The sequence below is a fragment of the Geospiza fortis genome, unplaced genomic scaffold (genome assembly GCF_000277835.1).
Source record: "Geospiza fortis unplaced genomic scaffold, GeoFor_1.0 scaffold102, whole genome shotgun sequence".
Classification (NCBI taxonomy): Eukaryota; Metazoa; Chordata; class Aves; order Passeriformes; family Thraupidae; genus Geospiza; species Geospiza fortis.
Genome location: NW_005054373.1, coordinates 2232181 through 2248496, shown reverse-complemented (window position 1 = coordinate 2248496; position 16316 = coordinate 2232181). Strand labels below are relative to the sequence as shown.

The 16316-nt window shown below is 48.8% G+C and overlaps 1 protein-coding gene across 1 annotated transcript in view; it reads left to right on the top strand.

Moving 5' to 3' along the window:
* The window catches only part of GALNS (galactosamine (N-acetyl)-6-sulfatase), a 37754-nt gene that overhangs the window by 16355 nt on the left and 5083 nt on the right, over window positions 1-16316 (top strand). Inside the window, exons 10-11 of the mRNA XM_005424773.2 lie at window positions 694-796; window positions 9101-9222. Coding sequence (XP_005424830.1) covers window positions 694-796; window positions 9101-9222 — 225 coding nt within the window. The remainder of the gene's footprint in view (window positions 1-693; window positions 797-9100; window positions 9223-16316) is intronic.

The following is a 16316-nucleotide window of genomic DNA, read 5'->3' as shown; positions in this document are numbered from 1 at the left end:
CAGGAATGCTGCTGGGATGCCCAGGGAGCAGCACAGATGCAGCGAGTGAGATGCATTTCCTGGATGAATTATTAATTAGGAAAACCTCTGGGAGCAAGTGCAGCTTTAGCAGCGTGTTTACATGCTGCAAAGTGAGGTTTGGGGGGAAAAAATGGAGAGGAATTAAAACCACAGCATGTCTGGCTGCCAGGTTTTTCCATGTGGAGTTTCTCAGAGATGTCATCCAGAACTCGCTGGCATCTGGTGTCCTCCTGGCCACCCGGCCCGTGTGGCGCTGCCAGCTCCACCCTGCCCATGTGGCACTGCCAGCTCCATGGCAGAGCTGGGCAGAGCAGCCTGAGCATCCCAGAGCCCCTGAATCCCCTTTTCCCTGGCAGGCAGGCACTTGAGAGCTGTCTGACACTGGAACCGCCACGCTCCAGAGGAAATCCCAGGGGCTGGGAGTTCAAGGATTAACAATCACTGGCAGCCAAGCTGGATAATGTTTCATTCTTGCACCCTGTGAGCTCTCAACTTGATGAACACTTTAAGAAATGTTAATTGAAAACCTTGCAGAGGAGACTATTAGGAGGCAGCCTGTTCCTGCCTGATATCCACATGGGAAGTGGGATGCCATTAAGGGGTTTGTGGCCCTTATCAGGAGGCTGGGCCCTGGCTCTGGGTGTTTCTCATGCAGCTCTGCTCTCCTTCCAGGCCCATTTTCTATTATCGTGGCAACGAGCTGATGGCAGTGAGAGCTGGGCTGTACAAAGCTCACTACTGGACCTGGAGCAACTCCTGGGAGGAGCACAGCAAGGTAATGGCACAGGGACCTGGGATCCTGGGCACAGACACCCTTTAAACTGGGGATGTCACCATGCTTCAGTCTCCTCAGAGCTGCTGTGCAGGTTTCTGTTGGGTACCAGGAATATTTCTGCCCCAAAAGGGCTGTCCAGCCCTGGCACAGCTGCCCAGGGAGCTGGTGGAGTCCCATTCCCCCTGTTTAACAGGATGTGGCATTTGGGGACATGGGTCAGTGGGGAACAGCTGGACTTGATGATCTTAGAGGATGGTTCGACCTAAATAATTCTGTGATCCTAAAAAACCCTGAGGGGACTGGACCCCCCTCTCCTGAAGTCAGGCACAAAGAGAGGAAGATGAGCAAATTCCAAGTTGCTCTGAGGGATGCTCCCTTTAATCAGCACTTAATTCCCCTTAATATTAAACCTTCCCTGCTGAATCCTGAGTTTTTACATGTCCACCTGTGGTTGGACTCCCCGATCCTTGTGGGTCCCTTCCAACTCAGGATATTCTGTGATTCTGGGAAAGTCTGGAGCCTGGTGCCACACTGACCACGAGTCTCAGAATTGCTGGCACAAAACACCTATTTTGAATTATTGAAATGGAACTGGGATGAGTTTGTTTGGTTTGTGATGGTTTAAAAAGAAAGCTGTAGGAAAGGCACAGTGGAAAATACAGCAGTGGTTGAAAGCAGTGAAATAAACGTGTTTAATCTGTTATCAGCACTTTTGTGAGCCCACATCACACAATGTACACCATTTTATTTATTATATTTATTTCCTGGCTGATCTCCTCACAGTTAGATGTTAAGCACTATTATTTCCTTTTCTTTTTGTGTCTTTCTTGGCTCGAAACTCTGGGGCATTTGCTGAGTGGCAGCTTCACATGTGTGCCTTGCTGCAGATCCCTTCAGACAGGAACCCAGAGCACTAAGGCCCAGCTCTCAGCAATCCTGACAGCAGCCTGGGCTTGGGGAGGGATTGTTTGCATGATTTAATTTATTTATACATTTTTTCTTTTCTTTTTTTTTTTTTTTTTTTTGAACTTATGGAAGGTCCTCAAGGCATCACAGGTGCAGAACTAAGTGCTGGTGACATTTGTGGATATAAAAGTGCAGGGATTCTTTCACTGGGATGTCCTGGGGGGTAGAAGGAAGTGTCAGCTCCAAGGGAGTCATTTCCATTCAGGGCTGTAAATGTGTGTGTTTGTCTTTTTTCAGACTGCAGTGCTTCAGGATTTAAAGCTTGTTTTACAGGGAGCAGGCAGGAAAGGAAAGTTGGCTCTAGAAATGTTTTCTATGCTCTGTCTCGGTGCTAATTCCACACAGATAAAATGAGGTCATTTATTTGTCTTGTGTGTGAGTAAAACCTGTTTATCACCCGTGGAGGGTTTTCCCTGGGTGGGAGGAAGTGGGAGCTCCTCTCTCTCTGTGTTTGGGTGTGGGGGTGGCAGATTCCCACAGCAATCCTCGCTCTCCGTGGTGATAAAAGCACATACCCTCACTCCAGTTGGGAAATAAATAAACCCCTGCATGGAACTCAACTCATTCCTGCATGTCTGAGTGTGGAACAGTGATAATGGGGACCAGCTACTCCTTCCAGAGGCTCTCCCACTGTGAGCAGTGGCAGTGCTGCAATTAAGGAATATTTATTTCTTTCCAAGTCTTTGTTTAACTGCTGTCTGATAAAAGTCAGCAATTATCCTGTACATCAGAGAGATGATTACAAATCCACTCTCTTTCCTGCAGCTTGGATCACATGAGCTTGATGTGGGGAAAATTGGAGCACATTAGTGGCCAGAGCAGCCATTAACAACACGCAGAGGAAGCTGAGGCTGAGATTTGTTCCAATTCTCCTCATGTCTTCAAGCCATTAATTACAAACCTCACAAGTTTAAAAATAGAAATAAATCAGAATGCAGAGCAGCTCCACAGCTCCCAGCCCTGCTGGAGGAGTTTCTAAGCTCACCTTACCACACAGTTCCCTCTTTCAGTCACTGGGCTTCCCAGCTGTGTTGATATTGGACTCTGGAATCAAAAAGGCCACTTTGTTTGCTAATTCCATTTGAAAAACAACTATAAATCCATGCACATCTGTGGCATTTGGAATTCTGACTGTTGGCTGTTTGTTCAATGAGGTTGACTTGCCATCCCAGTAGAACTCCAGCTAATGAGGATTTGTTAATTGTATGATCTTTAGAGGTCTTTCCTCATTGTGAATCCAGTGAGACTTCCAGATATGAAGCTCTCTGTGTGAAGGTCCCCACTCAGACCTGGAATATGGGGTGTTCCTGTCATCCATTGGAAAGAGGGCTGAAGTTGGCCAGATGTGGCAAAACAGCTGCCTGCACATTTTGGAGAGGTTTGTTTTATGGGTAGGGGAATATTCCATGCTTTTGTCAGACTTTAGCCAGCCCTCCTTTCCCTTTCAGAATTCCTTTGGTAATTGACTGTGTGGAAAATCACTGACACAGTAAACTTGCCCTGGGTTGAATCCACATTTTGTTCGACTTTCAGATGGGATTATCTCATTAAAGCAGCCAGCACCCCATTTTCATGCTGCTACTGGAAAATAGGGAGCTGGTGCATGTTTGGGATGAGCAGGATGGCAAGGGAGGATGTGGCCCCTCACCTGCAAAGCTGTGTTTGACTGGGGTGTGAGTTGGTTCAGCAATAAAGGATGTACACACAAATAAAAACCTACCAGGGACGCACAGCCTGCAGCAGGCACAGCCTAGCAGAGCAGAGCAGGGCTCTGAAGGCTCCTCTCTCCATCTGGCACTCGGAATATTTGCTCTGGAAACATCCCATGCAGGCAGCGCACAGGTTTGCTGTCATCCCCCAGTCCCATGACAGCAGCATGCCCTTACTGGTCTGCATCCTCTGCCTTATGGCCTGGGATTAGGGCTTGTCATCTGACACACAGATGAATTGTGCTGTTCTGTTCTTCCCAGCTTTTGTTTGTTTATTTTTCAACCCCCAAGCAATTTTTTTTTTCTAGTCTGACTCCTGTCAGGAAGTCTTGTAGTCTCTCTCAGTGCTGGAGGATACCTTGATGCTGCCTTTTCTGCTGGATTAACTGGATTTCTTGATTCTTGAGGGGGTGGTCTCTTGAAGGCATGAAGGGAAGGCTCACTCACAGAATCAAGTGGGAGTAAGCATTTTGTGGGACATTTTCCCTGAGGATTGCACAGGATGCTTATTTGGAGCTGTTTACCTGCCTTCCATCTATATAGGTGGCTCATGTTTACATAATTTGACATCTCTGACATTCAAGAGGTGATAAATGGGACGGAGGGAGATGAAAGGAAGCCTGACTTGAAAAATGTGTTTGTATTTTTAAACAGTTTGATAGAGGCAGAAAAATCTCCCTCCTGCACGTGGGCTGAGTCCCTGCTGCTCCAGGAGTGGTGGTTATCAAAGCTTTTCCATTGTTGTTCACCTTTTTTGCCTTGTAGCAAAAATCAGCAGTGATGAAAATAGCCATGTGTGCAGGAGCAAAGGGAGAACTGAGGATAAACCTGGGGAGATCCCTCTTGGGCAGTGAAAACACACAGGACTTTTACTGGCAGCCACCTGTCAAATGCTGGGTTTTTTGAAAGTAAGGGTCTGAAAGGGTAAAAAATGGGTGTTTTCTATAAATTTAGAGTAGGCAGCAAGTCCTCAGGCATTTTCTAATGTAGTGCTGGATGAAAGAGGCAGAAATGGGAGGTAACAGAAAGGAAATTTCCTTTTTTCTGCCTCCCACCAAAAGCATCCAGCACAGAACAGCCCTTGTACCTCCCAAGAGCACCGAGGCAAGAAAGGGAAAAAAATAAGGAAGGGAAAACCGTGGAAAACGCCCTTTGGTTGTGGGAGAGGGGCTGATAACATCAACCTTTGTGCTGTCAGCTTGTTGGGAGCCTGCCGTGGGATTCCTCGAGCTGTGGCTTTAAAGCTGGCGCTATTGTTTTAATGCGAAATGCCAGAGGGGTTATTCCAGTCAGGCTCTGCCATTGCCCTTCTCCTGCACGTGAAGGGATCGATAAAGCCTTTTCTGCGCCGGGGATGTGAAGTCAAGTAGAACCTCACAAATAATGACATTTGATTTTGGTCCTCTGAGCATATGAACCAGGCATCGATCGGAGCTCGCTGTGCTGCCCATCCCGGGGCTGCCCATCATTCCAGGGCTGCCCATCATCCCCAGGGGCTGCCCATCATTCCAGTGACATTCAAGAGGTGATAAATGGGACGGAGGGAGATGAAAGGAAGCCTGACTTGAAAAATGTGTTTGTATTTTTAAACAGTTTGATAGAGGCAGAAAAATCTCCCTCCTGCACGTGGGCTGAGTCCCTGCTGCTCCAGGAGTGGTGGTTATCAAAGCTTTTCCATTGTTGTTCACCTTTTTTGCCTTGTAGCAAAAATCAGCAGTGATGAAAATAGCCATGTGTGCAGGAGCAAAGGGAGAACTGAGGATAAACCTGGGGAGATCCCTCTTGGGCAGTGAAAACACACAGGACTTTTACTGGCAGCCACCTGTCAAATGCTGGGTTTTTTGAAAGTAAGGGTCTGAAAGGGTAAAAAATGGGTGTTTTCTATAAATTTAGAGTAGGCAGCAAGTCCTCAGGCATTTTTTAATGTAGTGCTGGATGAAAGAGGCAGAAATGGGAGGTAACAGAAAGGAAATTTCCTTTTTTCTGCCTCCCACCAAAAGCATCCAGCACAGAACAGCCCTTGTACCTCCCAAGAGCACCGAGGCAAGAAAGGGAAAAAAATAAGGAAGGGAAAACCGTGGAAAACGCCCTTTGGTTGTGGGAGAGGGGCTGATAACATCAACCTTTGTGCTGTCAGCTTGTTGGGAGCCTGCCGTGGGATTCCTCGAGCTGTGGCTTTAAAGCTGGCGCTATTGTTTTAATGCGAAATGCCAGAGGGGTTATTCCAGTCAGGCTCTGCCATTGCCCTTCTCCTGCACGTGAAGGGATCGATAAAGCCTTTTCTGCGCCGGGGATGTGAAGTCAAGTAGAACCTCACAAATAATGACATTTGATTTTGGTCCTCTGAGCATATGAACCAGGCATCGATCGGAGCTCGCTGTGCTGCCCATCCCGGGGCTGCCCATCATTCCAGGGCTGCCCATCATCCCCAGGGGCTGCCCATCCCAGGGGCTCTTTCAGCCTCTTAACCCATCAGCAGCAGTTTTGGGTGCACGGGGTTGAAGCCTGGCCCCCCCACTTGGAGCTGATCCCCAGGAGGATTTCCCCAGGAATGGCCAGGAGGCCAAGGGCACCATTTACCTGTGCAAACACCAAGAAATGAAAATTCCAGGCTTTAATTGGCAGCTGTGCTTTTCTGCTTGCAGTATTCACCTGCTTTTGGTGCCCTGCTGGTGCTGGGGGGTGAGGAGAGCAGAGCAGGAGGCAGAGCTGGGCTGGGCTGGGCTGCAGCCAGGCTGAGGAATTGCCAGAGGGCTCCCGTTAACACAAGTGGTGATTCCATCTCTTGGCAGGGAGCCCAAACTGGCAACCGGCTGTGTTTGTCTCATGTCTATATTGACACAGCATCTGTGGGCCATTTGCTCTGGAAATTAAAGCTGTGCAACCAAAGGCTGCTGCATCCCAGGGATGGAAAAACAGCCCTGGCTGCGAGACTGCTGAGAAGGACAGGGGTGGTGATGGCTGGAAGGCTCACCTGGTGGGCAGGGAATGCCATGTTTTAATCAGAATCACTGAAGGAAAGGATTGTTGGGATCTCTCCTGCAGCAAACAGCTTTCTGTGGTGGTGTAAAACACTGTAAGGGCTGGGCAGGAGCTTTGATGCTCTGTGTGGGCTCCCTTAGAAGGCAGGAGATGCTCCAGAAAGGAGCTGCTGGTTTGGTTTTCAGGCTTTTTCAGGAGGAGAAAACCCCAAGAGTTTGCTGAAACACAGGGAGTGACCTTTGTGCTGTGTTTGATCAGTGAGCCCTGCAAATCCCAGAATCCTGGGGGTTGGAAAAGCCCTCCAGGGTCATGGAGGGACCAGTCCCCAGGTGTGAGCACTGAGCCTCATCCAGTCCTTCCCTGAGCCCCTGCAGGGATGGGGACTCCACCCCTTACCTTGGATAGGGAGCAGGGACAAAAATGAGGAATGTGCCCAAATTATTGATGCCTGCATATTGCTATGAACAGTGTGACAATAAACAGCTTTAGGGATAACAGGAGAGAGGAATTGGGTGCTGTTATCCTGCTGGGTAGGACAGGCTTAGGCAGCTCTTGGCTCTTCTCCAGCTCCAAACATCACCAAACCTACCTGTACAAAATAAATAATACTGAATTCTGTATATTTGTAGCTTTTTTTTTTTTTTACTAATTTGTTGATGAGTAGATAGAAAATCTTTGAAGCTCTCTCTGCAGGTTGAATATTGACTCACAGAGGACATAAAAATAGCAATATTCCATTTTATTTGCAGGGATAAAGTTGGGATGCCTTAGAAGTGTCCTAAAATGGTATTCTTGGGGTTTTATTTACTTACCTATTTATTTATTTGACTTTTCTCCACTAGACTGCTTTTCAAGAGGGCACTGAGTGCTTAAATTAGAATGACAGGTGGCTTTGAGCTGGTGGCATCAGGCAAATTGTCCCAGCATTTTGTTTCCTGGGAATCTTTGGGATTGTGTTTTGGGCTACAAGGATTTCCTGGGAAACACAAGATAAAATAGAAACAGAGCAATGTCTAAACAAACACCCCAGAGACGAAAATCTTTCACACTGAAGCATTTGCAGCGAGGAGCATTGTACCAATTAGCAGGCTCTTAATTAAATTGCTTGTTTGATTTGCATCCAAATTATAATTTGGATGTTATGGAGGCTTTGATACCTTTTCATTAACTGGTCCTTTTGTGGGGAAAAAAAGCCACAAAAATCTCTTTTCCCTGTGTGTTTCAGAGGCCTGTGGCATCACAGGGTGGGAAGGTCAATCAGTTTTGTATCCATTTAAAGTCCATTATTGGTAGGGCCACTCCAACCTATCAAGCAACTCCCTTATTTTTCCAGTCAGTGATTCAGGAATCTATAGCCCTGTGCAGATAAATGGGATTTCATGGGCTTCTAAACTTCTTGCTTTATTGAAAAGCAGAATATTAACTGCTCCACTGACCAGCTGTCCATTAAAAACACGGGATATTTTTAGAAAATTGTTTGCCAATCAAATCCTACCAACATCTGTAGAGAGCCTTTTCAGTTTGTTTTATAAGCAAATGCTACAGCTGCTTTCCCCCTTCCCTTGAAGCACTCCCATTTACCTGCTCTCCATGTCTCTGTCCATGTCTTGGGGCACTTTGGGATTGTGAGGAACAGCGTGGGGGCTGGAATTGTAAAACCCAGCTTTAACAAGTCCATTTGGGGCTGGGCCTGGCTGGGCTGGGCTGGGCTGGGGGCCCTGCTTTATTGCCTGCCCAGGGAAATGAGTGCTTTTTGCATTTTTGGCTCTTGCAGGGGTTTAAATGGGCTCTGGTGGCCCTGGAGGCTGCAGGCCAGGGATTAGGGAGCTCCCAGCTGGCAAATCAGGGCTGGGGAGGGAGAGAGGGGGCCTGGCAGGGCTGGGGCAGATGGAGCTGGCAGCTCTGGTGCCCAGCCAGCATTTAACCCCTTGCTGCTCCCAGCTGCTTGCCCAGGACATTGCCAGGAGCTGAGCCCTTCAAATCCAGTGCTGCTGCAGGGAAAATCCCACCCTGTGCCCCCCCAGATGGTCAGAGACAGGAATGTGGGAATGTCTCCCCTTCCTGCAGTACTCCCATCCCCACTGTCGTGCCCAGTGAGTCCCTCAAAACCAGCTTGCCATGAATCAAATTGAAACCACACCAGTTTTTATAAAATTTACCAGATTTGCTTCATTTCTCAGAGAAACTGATCCCTCAGGTGCTGCCAGGGGAGTTTTCAGGTGCCTGCTGCCTCTCAGGGTGTCTGGATGTCTCTCCTGGGGTTTTGGTTTTGATCAGAAATGTCAAGCAATCCCATCTTCCTGGGGCTTTCCAAAGCCAGAAAATCCTTTCCACGTGCAGAATTTTTTTGATTAAATGCTTCCACCTCTTTGTCTTTTGTTCTGCCATTTCATTTTAATGAATATTTTATTGGGATTATATTTTTATAAGACAAGCATGCACGGCCTTGCTTCAGCTCTTACTACAACACCACTTGCTCACCTTATTTTACCCCACCAGCTCAGAATGTGTTTTGGAGATTGAAGTGGACTCTTGGTTTAAAATAGTCCTGAGGTTTGTTGGTGTTTTGCTGGAGAAAGTGGCATCAACTCAAGTTTTGCTGCCCGCCCTGCATCACCTTTGACGACCTCTCTCCTTTTTCCTGCAGGGCATCGATTTCTGTCCTGGCCAGAGCGTGGATGGAGTGACCACACACACCCAGGAGGAGCACACCTACCTGCCCCTGCTCTTCCACCTGGGCAGGGACCCTGGGGAGAAGTACCCCTTGAGGTGAGCCACTTCATGGGCTGTCCTGAAAACTCAGCAGTGCCACTGTTCAAAATTTATTTGCTGGTTCTTGAAATCTACTTTAAAAGCTGTTCCAGAAAGCCAGGCCGGGAAATAATGGCTTTTCTGCTGGCTTTTTCTCAGGAGAAGGAAGAAAAACCTTGTTTTCAGCTGGTCAGGTGAGATGGGTGTGCACATGGACCTGTCAGCCTGGTTGTTCCTGTTGTGTGTTCCTGTTGTGTGTCCTGCAGCCCCTCAGGGAGGAGGAAAACACCAAGTTTTGGCCAGGCCAGGGCTGGGTGCAGCACATTCACACAGAGCTGCTGGGGAGCTTTGGGGCCAGGGGAGAAATAAATAACCTGTGTGGTGCTGGAATCCCTGGAGGGCAGGCTGGTCACCTTCCAGTCTCCTACCCCAGCTAAGGGAGCTTCTCCAGAGCGTGTTGAGCAGGACTTGGTGTCCAATCCTGCTCCTTCCTCGGGCTCTCCTGGCTGTCTGAATCCATTCTCCTCTAAGCCTGCTATTGTAATATTTATCTCTGGCACACACCATGCCCTGAGAGATTCCCACAAGGATTTATGCAGGCAGCAGGCAGCAGAGCCCACAAAGAGCCCTGCCACCTCCAAAAATGCTCCCAAGGTGTCCCCACCTCCCTCCTCACCTCATCCCTTCCAGGGGCTCTGACAGGGACAGGGTGGAAATAAATCAAGAAGGAGCAGGAGCTGCTGGGACTGCCTGCCCAGATCTGGGTTTGTGCAGCAGCCTGGAGAGGCAGAGATGTTTCCTGAGCTGACAGGGCTGCCATTACTCAGCTGGTTTGAATAATTGAGAGGACACACTCAGCCCATTCCTTCCAGAGGAGCTGAGCCTGTGCTGTCCACAGAGTGTTTTCACTGGAGAGAGGAGGGAGGGAGAATATTTCCATTCTCTCTCACTTAACAGAGCACTTTAGAGGGGCATCAGCAGTGGGTAAAGCTCTTTGGGGGCTCTGCTCCCACTGCATTCCAGCACTAATGAACAGAGCACAGCTGCAGCCCCAGGGCTGGAAATGCAGCTCAGTGAAACCAAACCGGGCTGGGGTTCCAGGGAAATTTAACAACTGGGTCATTCCCAAGGGATGGAGGGACAGGACACAGGGAATGGCTTCTCCAGAGTCAGGGATGGGCGGGATATTGGGGAGAAGTTCCTGGCTGTGAGGGTGCTGAGCTGCTGGTGCCCAGAGCAGCTGTGGCTGCCCCTGGATCCCTGGCAGTGCCCAAGGCCAGGCTGGGCAGGGCTTGGGGCACCCTGGGACAGTGGAAGGTGTCCCTGCCATGGCAAGGGTGGCACTGGGATGGGCTTTAAGGTCCCTTCCAACCCAAACCATTCCAGGATTCTGTTTTAGGAAATGAGTGTACACAAATAATCTCTTTTTCCAAAAATGAAAAAAAATGGGCAGCAGTAACTGAACTGTAGCTTGCCTGCTGTGTGTGTCACCTTTGTCACCTGCCCCAGGTGACCCTGCCCTGCCAGGGGATTGCACTGGGTGAGCTCTAGAACTCTCAGCCCTAAATACTCTGTGATTTTGGGCTTCTTTTTGTGTTTCCTCTGGATTTGAGCAGAGGAGCTCTTCCCTCAGAGGTGTTTGCAGCACCTGCGTCCCTGTGATTCCACTGCTCCTTCCACCACCCTGGAGTGAGCATTGAAATAAATTCCAGGGTTCCAACTGCAATCATTTCTCATATGGCTGCATTGATTTTTTGGATATTCACAAGCTGTTGCTCTGATTGAATTTTATGGCAAGATTATGACCCGATTATGGAGAGCTGGGCTGGTGTTTATTATGCAGCCCCTAATAGAAACCCTGGGTTTAGCACACCACTCTTCCTTTCTCCAACACATTCTGCTGCTATTGTCTCCTCTCTGGTCACAATGGAAAACTCATGGGAAGTGGGTGTGCTCTATCGAATGTGGTAATTAAATTATCCTCATTTGTGGAGCTGTTCCTGGTGTGTATTTTTATTTAGCTTAATTATCCCCCTTGGCAGGGAGCCTGCTGGGAGTCCCCACACTAATGTTTCTCCAAAGGGAATCCAGCATCCTGCTCCCAGCCTGCATCTGTCTGTCCCTACGTGCTGCCTCTGTTCTCCCTGCCTGCTTTTGCTCACTTTTTATTACATTTATTCCTTATTTAGTGCAGCCTTTTCTTCTCCCTTGAAATGGTTTTAATAATCTGTCATCTCTCTTGATTTACATGAGTTTGGAGTGGGCTCACGTGCAAAGCCCCCAGCAGTGGGTGTCCCTGCTGCTCAGGAGGGGCTGGCATCCCCTGCACCTCCAGAGGGGTTCACTGTTTCTGTGTTTGGGATCTCAGAGCCAGGCAATCCCAGGAACCAGCAGCTCAGTCAGGGCAGGGACACTGCACGTGCAGGACACACAGGGACAGTTCTTCAAGGCTGCAGCTTTATAGGTTCAGGGAATGTTTAAGATTGGACCCCTAGGACCATCAGCCTGGCCCTGCCAAGCCCACCACTATTTGAGTCATCTCATGGGGGTTGGAACTAGATGAGTTTTGAGGTCTGTTCCCACCCAAACCATCCCATGATTGTTACTCTGTATTAGGAAGATGAGTGGATAGAAATTTTTCCAAAAATCAAACAAAGCTTTTCAGTCTTTGCTGAAGTGGCTGCTGAAGGGATCCCTGAAGATGCAAGTCCTGCAAGACCCAGAGGCAGCAGTGACATGTTCAGCTCCCTGGGGCTCTTGAGGAGGCAGGACAAGTCCTTCCTCTTCCTCACACTGCTCCCTGCATTTCCTGGAGCCTGCCTGCAAACAGGGCCAGCCAAAGGAGCTCCTCATGCACTGAAGGATGGCTCAGGCAGTTCCAGGCAGGTCCTGGCAGGTGTGGGGACACGTCTGGCACTGCTGACCCTGCCCACTGTTCCCTTGTGGTGCTGTCCCCCTGCCCTCAGCTGCTCTGGGAACAGCCCCTCCACCATGGCTGGGGCTTCTCTTCCTGCTGCTGCTGCCCCTCATCTTCTGCCAAGGGACACGGTTGTGTTTGCTCCTTTGCCTTACAATATCCTGGAATCCTGGAGTTGGTTGGGTTGGAGGAACCTCAGAGCTCATCCAGTGCCCCCTGCCATGGCAGGGACACTTTCCACTGTCCCAGGTGGCTCTAAACCCCATCCAGCCTGGCCTTGGGCACTGCCAGGGATGCAGGGGCAGCCACAGCTGCTCTGGGCACCTGTGCCAGGGCCTGCCCACCCTGCCAGGGAACAATTCCTGCCCAATCTCCCATCCAGCCCCACCCTCTGGCAGTGGGAGCCATTCCCTGTGTGCTGTCCCTCCATCCCTTGCCCCCAGTCCTCTCCTGGAGCCCCTTTGGACCCCTGTGTAGGAGTCACCTCATCCCTGGTGCTGAGAAGTGAACCCTTTGTGCCTTTTTCTGACCTCAGTCAGTGCAGGCTGGGGACAGAAAATCTCTCTTTTTTTACAGCTCTCAACTTTAAAGTGTAAGCAAGAATGTGTGTGGGGCAGCACAGAAAGCAGAAGCATTTCCCTCACTCTGAGCAGGGCTTTGTTTCCTCCCTGGATGCAATAACTGCCCTTGTTACCAAATTTATCCAAATGCAGAACTACAAGATCTGATAGGTTTTTTCCTTGGCCAGATTCTGTTATCTTTGGGCTGTGGTGTGTGTGTGCTAAGTACCACAGAGGGAACTTGTTTCTGCAATGTGACAAATTCAGCAAAATTATCTGTTGGTACCATCTTCACCAGCAGTTGTCAGTTTTATTATCTGAGTCAGATTATTGTTTATACAGACATTTACTAAAATACTGCATAATGATTATCTATATAAATATCTTCTATTTATATTTATAAATTTAGATATATAAATATATATATTATATATATATATATAAAAAGCAAAACTGGCACAGCTAAAAACACAGTTAGTAAAATACCTAATGCAGCCTGAAGTAAAGAAAGTGTTTTGAAGCCAAGGAATTTATAAGAGAAATCTCTGAAATGCTGCCAGTTTGAGCCAGAGGTGCAAAGCTTAGTAACAAGTGAGGACAGGGTAAGTACAGCCTGCTCACACCTTGTTGTTGCTCCAGGTTTGTAGCAGCTTCTGCTCTGAGCAGTGAGTTTATTGAATTATGAACATCAAAATTCCTGTGTTTTACTTAGGGCAATGGATTTTACTATTATGGAAGAAAATGGAAGTGATAAGGCTTGGTTGATGAACATAATGATTTTAGAACACATTAATTAAGAAGAGAGCTCACAAGTGCCTATTTCGAGCAGATGGAAAATTCAGGAAATCATCAGAGAGGTAATTGCAGTGGTTATGAAGCCAGAAAAAAAAGGGAAGGAGCTCCTGAAGGGAAGCTAAAGGGGAAAGGATCTGACAGAAAAGTTGCCAGTCTCACCTTAGTGCTCAGGGCACAAACCTGGCTGTGGGGAAGAGAGAGAAGGTGCAAAACAGGGGGGGAAATGTGAATAATAACAAAGAGCAAGGATTGTGCCTGGGGGAGATGCTGACTCCTCATCCTGGAAAAGGGAGATGGCACCAGCTGCATTGCAGGGTGAATTAGCAGCTGCCACAGGAGAGGGGACACTAAAATGTGGAAATTGTGGCTGAGGAGCCTCAGAGGTGGCAGTAACAACCATGGAGCACCAGGCACGCTGGGACTGGCTGCAGCAAGGTGGGGAGAAGCAGGGGGGCCAGCTGGAGGGAAGAGAGGGAAATAAAACCCACCTGTGGGGGAGAATCATCAGCCTGGAGACTGGGAATGGGCACAAACACCTGTGGCTGCCCTTTCCCAGGGTCTGGGACCAGCCTGGAGCTCGTGCTTCATCAGCCCACAGCCCTCAGGAGCTCTGGGTGGAGTCATGCTGCATGAAAAGGAGTATGGGGAGAAAAACCCTGCATGAACCAGCTGGGAAAAATGCAAAATGCAGTTAGACATGGACACCATCATCTTCATCATCATCATGTCCACAGACAGGTCCAGGCAGTGCTGCAGCCACAAGAAAGTGCCCTGAAGAGCACAGAACATAAATTGAGATTCAGGAATAGCACTGAAAATGAAACTTTAGGAATAGCACAGGAGCAGCCAGCAGCAGGATCAGTGGATAGCTGTTATTTCTGTCACCTGTTCCTCCCAGATGAAGGCTTCACTCCTCACTCCACTTTTATCCCCTCTGCCATGTCAGTGCTGGGGTTCCTGGCACTGAAATCCAGGATTCTGGGAGCTGGGGAGGGAAAACTTCCATGAGAAGAGGTGAGCAGGTGGAGGATCAGCACCACCACATCTCCTTGCTGCAAGGAGTGTGCTGATCATCACAGCTTGGGCTCTCCCACCCTGGAGGCCTTTTCCAGCCTGGATGATTCTGGAATTCCAAGGTTTCCTGTGGCCACATGCCCCTCATGCCTCCAGGGATGCATCTGAGCCCAAAACACTGCTGGACCAGAGGTGACTCAGGGTAGGGGCCACCTGCAGCCTTTGGTTCCTCATTTGTTTTCCTTTGGCTCCTCTGAGTCTCTCCAGTAATTCCAGCAGCAGAGCCCCAAACCTGTCTCTGCCTCCTGCATTGTGCAGACCTTAAATTGCAAATAAACTTGATAATAGAAGAGAGGAACTGAGGAAGACTGAGTAATAAGACAAGATCAAGACTTGGATACCACGGTGCTGCGAAGCCTCAAAGCACTGATAACAGATAAAATCAAATTATCAGAATCTGGGTGTATTTCAGAATTAAAAATAATGGTTTTAATTAAAATAATTCCAGGGGAGAAGGAAGTAAAGTATCATTAGCCACATTTTATGCTCTTCCCATAACTTCATATCAATCTGAGAGCTGCTGTTCCTAGAACTATGGAATGGTTTGGATTGGAAGGGGCCTTTAAAGCTCATGCTGTGTAAAGCTCATCACCTTTGGCTGCTCCAAGCCCTGTCCAGCCTTGTCTAGAGCCCTTTGTCAGGTTTCTGTGACTCCCATTATGGGAGTTTTTATAAAATATCATTCCCATTTTGTCCCAGTCCTCTCAGTTTCACCAGGGCCCCATCACTCCCAGGACAGACACTGTGAATCATGAGGTGTAACACAAACATCCTGAAATCCTGCTGGAAATGCTCCTGCATTTATTTGGGTGCTGATGTGTTTGAGGGTGCATTTAATGATGGCAGAGAGCCATCCCTGCAGGTGGAACCCCCGGGAGCAGGGGAATAAAGCAGAGTTTGACTCTGGGTGAGACCAGCCCTCCTCCCTGCAGGCTGGCTTTGCTGGGGTTAAGCAGCAGAGCAGGTTCCAGGAGCTGTGGGGGGAGGATGGAGCAGATTGCCAAGGCACAATTACAGTAAATGAAGGAAGCACAGCCCACACCTGTGCCTGGGACCCTGCTCTCCAATCCAGCCCTGATTGCATCTCCAGGGGCTTCCCGGAGGTAAAGTGTCAATTAGTGTAATGACCCTGGACTTTGTCCACTCTGCTCCCTCCTTCTGAGCGTGGAATAATTTCATGGACGCTGGGGATCTCTTTTAGCAAGCTCCTCACAACACCACCTGCTCACCCTCTCCTCCTTGCAGTGCTATTCCCAGCCCTCCTTCCCGGGATTGCTGAGCTGGAATAGGAAATGCAGCTCGCCCCGGAGGCTGCTCCTCCCAGACAATGGTGCCCAGACACCTGGACAGATAATTCCACCTCTTTGTGGAGCAGGGAATGCAGCAAACCTGGCCCTGCAGGCCAGGCCTGCATGTGCACTCCAGGAGAGGATGGGACTCCAGGTAGGAGAGGTTCCCAGCTCCCTCAACAGCTCTGGCTGATTACCATGAGGTAATTATCCCCATTTTACATGCAAATTCCAGGCACTCTTGCAGATTTTGTCTCAAAATGCACTTGCTTAGGGCTGGAGGCAGTTTTAACTCCTGTGCAGTCAGTAAATACTTCACAAATCCATGGATGTGGGATTTTGGGGCATGTTGTGGACAGGAATATCTGAGATAAAACTGAGCCATGGAGCCAAGGCAGGAAAACCAGTCCTCATGGAATGGGAATGTCAATGGGGTCAAGAAATGAAAACCAACCTCCATGGAGCAGGGATGGATGG